Source organism: Geotrypetes seraphini, chromosome 6 (genome assembly GCF_902459505.1).
Source record: "Geotrypetes seraphini chromosome 6, aGeoSer1.1, whole genome shotgun sequence".
Taxonomy (NCBI): Eukaryota; Metazoa; Chordata; class Amphibia; order Gymnophiona; family Dermophiidae; genus Geotrypetes; species Geotrypetes seraphini.
Window position 1 is genome coordinate 77,935,335 of NC_047089.1, and position 7,188 is coordinate 77,942,522.

Below are 7,188 nucleotides of genomic sequence, written 5' to 3' on the forward strand. Positions count from 1 at the left end.
GTGTGATCGGTGGCCGTTTTTAAGGCGGCCACTGGCGCCATTTAGAGAATTCTGGCCTTATAGACTGCCCTGTCCAGATAGTAACAGAGCAGAGTGCGAGACTTCTGCTTAACTCCACAGCTAGTTAGCGCTTTTCAGTAGCTATCCAGATAGTTCTGCAAACAATGTTAAGCCAGCAAAAAAGATATCCTAACTTTAGTCAGTTGGCAGCTGAAGAGCACCGCTGTCCATCTGGCTAGTGCCAGTCACCACCAAAGAGGAACAATCAGAGCCATTGCATTTGTGGTTAGTAACATTGAATGGATATTAACAATTTATATAACATAGCCAGCGTCTAAAACACGTCTGATTACGGTTTTTGATCTATTATATTAGAGAACCTGTAAGAGATGACTCTTATCCAGAATTCACATACCATTTTCCTACTCTATTGACGTAAACCTGTCTATATGAGATCAGTCATTCATAAAGCTTTCTTGGGCCCAGAAAATCACAGCTTTTGAAGTTTTAGTTAAATTTATTAAAATTGCCTCCTTCAGGGCATTGTAGGTATGTGTTAGGACCTAGGCGACTACTTATCAAGATACAGTAAAAGTCCGGTTTGAACTGTACCTTAATTTGCCAAGGCAGTCATCAACCAGTGATAGTTCAGTACTGCAGTTACTAACTCACATGGCATAGGAATAAAGTTGCATGAGAGTCACCTTTTAAGCAGCATTATTCTACCATCTAGCAAACACTGAACAACAGAGTTGTGAATGCACTGCTTAAAGAGTTAGACCACGGTGAAAATAAATTTGCACTGAGTGCCCTCCCAAACACAAATCCTGCTCTTGAAAGCCCTGCATATGTTACATTCTTTTCCCAATATCTCCCCATTCAAGGTCCCCTCAATGCAAGGCACCTCTACAGTTGAAGACTGTCATCTGTAAGTTCCTCCCTCCAACTAGAAGTTCCCTCTGAATGCACTCCCCTGTGGAAATACACAACAGTGTGAATTCCACCTCTTTATAAGGCCCCTCACCCACCCGTGGCCTCCTCCCAGGCCTACCTTGCTGTTTTCCTAGGATCTAGTGGGGTCTGGCCAGGAACAATCCTAACTTGTTCCTGCCTTTGTGGTACCGGGCTCAAAAATATGCTGGAGAAACCTAGTGGTTATCGGTAAAATGGAATATTGCTACTCCTTGGGTTTTGTCCAGGTACTAGTGAGAACGGGCTACTGGGCTTGATGCACCATTGATTTGACCCAGTAAGACTATTCTTTTGTTCTTAATACTACTGTTAGAGGGTCAGGTTTCTATATAAAGGCACATGACCCTTAAATGAAAACCTGACCCCTTAGCAGTAGTACCTCAACAATGTCACTGGTGCTATTTGAACCTGGCACTGACTGTCAAGGGCAGGAGTGATTGGGGCTTACTCTAGCCTGAATCTGACCAGACCCTAGGAAAACAGCAAAGTAGGGCCATTTAACGATCTGTCAGTACTTGCTATACTGCCTTTAGCAGTTTACAATCTAAAAACAAATTCAAAAAGGAAATAAGAACTCCATTAACACGAGTATAGGAAAGTAATATCCACACCCCAAGACTTAAGCAGACCAGACTAAAACAGTCCTATGGGTGATTGGAGTGAATGTTCTGGAGCAAAGCACTTACCTCTCCCCCTTACTAAGTCGCAGTGGAGGTTTCTAAAATGGCCTGGAGCGCTAAATGGTCTGACACTGCTCCGACGCTCATAGAGTGTCAAATCAGCGTCAGAGCATTTAGTGTCCTGGGCTGCAGTAGAAACCTCTGCCATGCCTTAATAAAAGAGGGCCCTAATACTTTGGGTATTTTCAAGTGGAAGGGGATAATAACTTCAAAGGGAGTTTCTGAGTAGAGGGGAATTTTTGAGTAGGGGGTATTTCAGTTTATAGTGATCTTCAGATAGAAGGCCTTGGGTTGGAGGGTCAAGAAGAAGGTTAGCTTATTTTCAGTGTGAGTGGTCCCTTTAAGCAGTACCCCAGAACATCAGGCCATTAAATAATCTCAGCTTTTTATTAGATTTATCTTTCTAGGTATAACACTTCTTGTGATGTTTACCGTAAAAGCCACATAATTAAATTTATATAATAATGAAGTGTTTTGCATACTTTGCATCTCATTACTATGTGCCCTGTGATAACCTAAAAAAACCTTGTGTTACAGCACCAAATCTTGCATTAGAGCTATTTAACACACATTATGGCCACATCACAGCTTGATAGCTACGCCCCTTATATGTGTAGCTATATGTACTTTTGGTATCTCATTTTAAGAAAAGGTCTGTTTTGGGGTTTAAAAGGTATCAGCCCTTTCATTAATATCTAAACCAATTGCTATATTGTTGAATACAAAGACTGTGCCATTATTGGAAATGTTAAATGCAAAATAAAATTTCAAGCATTTTTCAAATGATGGTAAACTGTTTTAACCATACCCAAAACATTAGAAGAAAGTTTAAAAAATTATGAAAATATATAGCTTTTAATCTGGAGACATATAAACACTTTTGGTACAGTACAGGCATGGTGCTGGAATTGTGCATGACTTGTTTTAAACATAATACTTGTTTACCTTGTTGGTACAGATAAATTTGATACAACCACCACATGGAAGATCATGCCCAGCTTTTTACAATGGAGTGAAAGTGATACGTCATTGACAAACCTGCTGTTTTGTTACAGAAGATGAAGGAAATGGTATATTAGCTATAAAATCTCCAAACAGGCTGACAGTGTTTTGGATCTGATCTAGGGATAAATCCAGCAAAAAGAAGCCAAGAATGCTAGCCAAGAACAGATTTTTTTTCTTCTTTTTTTTTTTTTTTTCTTTCCTTTTTTAACCGAGACTGCCAAACCTCAGAATAAATACCTGTAGTCAGTCATAATCTAACTCCCAAAGAACTGGTCTTATGAAACTCCAAAGGTTCACAAAAATATCCAAATTACTGAAGGCATTTGTTAGGTTGTTAAGACAGTCATTTTGATTGACTGTGTGCCAATTAAAGACAATGTCATTCGCTTCTGCCTTGTTCCAGTATCAATGATCCATATATATTTTTGTTACATATATAAAAAAGGAAAAAGCATGTTCAATAATACTGGCAAAACTGGGGGTGGACAACAATTAACATAATTAAGAATATGAACATTTTATTGCAATACAAATTTGTAAGAAAACACCAGTGATCTGCTTGACTAGGACTTGAGCTTCATGTTAATGCCCTTTAAATGTATTGGGCTCCTTTTACAAAGCTGCAGCAGAAATTTCTACCATGGGACAGCAAGGTAAATGCTTCGACACTCATAGGCATTCTATGAGCATTGGAGAATTTACCTCACCAGCCCATAGTAGAAACCTCTACCGCAGCTTTGTAAAAGCCAGTGGTTATGAGGTAATAAAAAACTTTCATTTACCAATACTTTCCCCCTCCCCCACCCCCCTTTTCTCCTTTTCTGAGTCCCACACAAAAAACTATACTTTAAAATGCATGTAAGCTGTGTGTAAGAAATACAATATTTAAAATATACTCTGTCATTAAATTTGCTTTTCTTCCATCCGACTCTGCAGTTCTAGGAACGGCATCTGATGCCCTCTTGTGGTTAAGAAGAATTGCTTTAAACTTCTATTAATTCACCATTGTCTTACCTCAACCTTTCTTTATGCTCGCTGATGTACTGTTGAGAGCTGAGAATAGTGCCCAGGATTACAGAGACAGCAGTTCTAACATTTCATTAATAATAATAATAATTAAAAAAAAAAGGCTGTACACAATTTTGTAAGAAATGATTTCTAATTTAAAAAAAAAAAATCCTGTAAACAATTATTTACAATATATTAATATAAGTTATAAATTACTGGTCCTTCATTGTAACCGTTGTTAGTACACTCTTTTGTGTATCTGGGTAATGTTTACTAGACATTAGGGATTAACTTTCCTGGTGGAAAAATCAAATGTTCGAAATTGCCATTGGTTTTTTCTCCAATATATGTAAGTCTATTTTTCCATTTAATGGCATTTGTACTTCCAAATTTTCATTTCGTCTGTGTTGCTTTGTGTCTTTCTTTAAACAGAAACATATCCCCAAAATAGTTGCTAGAATGATAGATCCCAAGCTTATGATTGACAGGGCCACTAACAGGTGCGTGCAAGATGCTGCTGATTCTACTCTTTGCTGAGTAGGTTCCATCGCTATCTGAGGCTGTTTCTCCTCAATGTTAATTTCTGGTTCTTTGCGCAACAAACTTTCAATGTAGCTCTCATTGCTAACGGTGTCATTGACAAACAGGTTCACCATAACAGTAGAGTAGAGAGGCTCCGGATATCCGTGATCACTAACTTTTACAAGCAATCTGTGTAGGCCATAATCATTTCTCATCAGAGCTTCCTCTAAAGTGATATTGCCAGTTTTAGAGTCAATTCGGAATGATTCAGGGCGAGGTCCCCTTCTCCCTATAATACTGTATGCAATGACAGCATTCATACCAGTGTCTTTATCTACAGCATACACTTCGGTGATAGGGGAGCCAGGGAGAGTCGAAGGAAGGACTAACAGATAAGACATGTTAGACTGAGGAAACAGGACCAGAGGTGGGTTATCATTAACATCTAGAAGCAGAACAGTTATTTTTGCTGTAGAGGATAAAGCAGGGTCACCTCCATCAACAGCTTCCACCCAAAGCGCATAGGAGCTTTGCTGTTCCCTGTCCAAGGACACTTTTGCCCTTAAGAGTCCTTTGCCAGTATCTATTACAAAGATATCACTTCCATTAATAACAGAAAGGGCAACCCATCCATTCTTTCCTGAATCAGCATCTGTAACACTAATTATTCCAATTTCGCCCAGGCCTGGAAAGTTTTCTGGCACAAAGAAACTGAAATCCTTGTTGATAAACCTAGGACTGTTGTCGTTTTTATCTAGCACTGTCAGAATCACGGTAGCTATTGAATCTCGTGGAGGAGATCCGTTATCTTTTGCTTTGACAGTGAACCTATACTTCTCCTTTTCTTCTCTGTCTAACTGTGTAGAGACTGTAAGAACTCCAGTAGTTTTATCTAAAGAAAAATATGAAGGTGCATCAGGCCCCAGGAAATAAGAAACTTCACCTCTTGCCCCACTGTCAGCATCGGTAGCATATAACTTGGCCAAAAAAACATTAGGGGCATTGTTTTCTTCAATTGATAACTCTACTATAGGTTGAATGAAAATGGGAGAGTTATCATTGTCATCTAGGACCTGCACCTTAACAGATGTCTTTACATGGAACCCATGTGTAGTCCATGCAACCACAGTTATTTCAAACGATTGCTGTATTTCATAATCCAAGGTCTTTGTGGTTTCTAGCAAATATTCATTAGTGTATGGCTTGTATGGTGATAATCTGAATGGTCCATCCCCTTCCAAAAAGCAGTCCACCTTATACTTTTCATCAGGATCTTTCACTGTAAAAAACGCTATAGGTGAGTTCACAGGCTCTGATTCTTTTAGATAAACAATGCCTTCCATTTCATTAGCTATGTAACGAGGGACAACTTCAGGAGGTCTTAAAATAAAAGTTATTACTGACACTAGTATAGTGATAACAGCTGGGATGCAACCTGGACCATTTGCAAGTACTGTTAACTTATGCAGTTGGATAGTATTGCCATCAATTTTATTAGACAGTTTTATAAGTCCTGTAATTTCATCAAGGTTAAACAAATCCCTTGTTGACTGAGGAACTCTTTCACTGAAAGTATATGTTATCTGAGCATTTGATCCCAAGTCCTTATCCACCGCTTGAACAATAGCTACCGTTGTTCCCAGAGTGGAATTTCCATACAGAGTCACATTGATTTGCGACTCAGAGAACAACGGGCAATTATCATTAATATCACTTATATGAATCACCAGAGTGGCACTTCCCAGCAGTGGTGGGTTGCCCCCGTCTTCTGCAATGATCCTGGTCACATACTCAGGTTTTGTTTCTCGGTCCAGAGGGCCCATGACAATCAGATAAGGTGTCCTTTCTCCACTTTCATTTTCTTCCACATCCAGAGTAAACACTCCAAAATAGTCCCCGAGTCGATAGGTTTGAACTCCATTTATTCCCACATCAGGATCAAAAGCTGGGTGCTCAATGGCAAGCCTGGTATTTACCTGGGCATTTTCCGGCACTGAAACTGTGATTTGGGAAACAGGAAACTGAGGTGCATTGTCATTAACATCTCGGATGACAACTTTTACTTTCACAAACCTGAAATACTCCTGGGGTAGGATGATGATGTCCAGGAGGAGGAGGCAATCCAGCATACCCCAGCTTTCGTGACACAGGGCTTCCCGGTCAAGTTCGTGGGCAGATGTATACAGCTCACCAGTGTTGTTGTTAAGGTTCACATACTGGACGCTGGTCCCTTTCGATGCCAAGCTGAAGGAAAGAGGAGAATCAACTGAGAGCCCCAACTGTAAATCTGCTTTGATATTCCCTATGAGCACTCCTTCAGGCAATCCTTCATTTACTGTGTACAACAGCTCTGTGGCTCGGCTATAGCTTGCAAAGCACTTAAAGGGTCCAGTAGCGATGAACACCATACACAGAAACAAGTGCTGTTGTGGAAAGTGAAAAACAAAAACCACAGTGGTGTTAAAATGAGCACTAAGGCACTAGTGATTCATCTGTGGTAATTACTATTATGATGTGATCCCTGATATATCAAGAACATACATGCACGTACCCTCTTCCAGTATAGATTTTTAAAAACTATCTTGTTTTTTTTAAAAAAGCATATTATTACTAGTTTAACAGCCAGAATCAAACTAATCATATAAGATAGCTATCACTGATCCACACAAAACATGCAGCACAAATTACAATTTAGCATTTCTCTACAATTGATATTGTTACATCAGTTACATTTGGAAATCAACTTGTCCTAGCTTTTACTAAAAATGCATTTTTTTTTTCCTTGCTGCAAACTTTACATTAGTCTGAATGGGTCTAGAGGATCTGCTTTAACCGACAGAATAGAAGCAGGCTGCTGTGCCAGAAATCAAGCTACATACCGCCAGATTTCTGATGCTGATGCTGCTGCGGCTGGTTTGATGCCCCATATCCAGCGGAGGATGCCTGCTCTCCCCTAGCCAGCTCACTCCTACGATGTGCGAGTTCCTCTCATTCCCTTGGC

The 7,188-nt window shown here is 39.7% G+C and overlaps 1 protein-coding gene across 1 annotated transcript; it reads right to left on the bottom strand.

Moving 5' to 3' along the window:
* Positions 1 to 2,853: 2,853 nt before the first annotated feature.
* Positions 2,854 to 7,188, bottom strand: PCDH20 (protocadherin 20). Its single transcript, XM_033949429.1, has 2 exons — positions 7,067 to 7,188; positions 2,854 to 6,610 (listed from the first exon to the last, which is right to left on the bottom strand). Exons 1-2 carry the CDS (start codon positions 7,112 to 7,114, stop codon positions 3,974 to 3,976), a joined length of 2,685 nt encoding a protein of 894 aa, XP_033805320.1. The 5' UTR covers positions 7,115 to 7,188; the 3' UTR covers positions 2,854 to 3,973.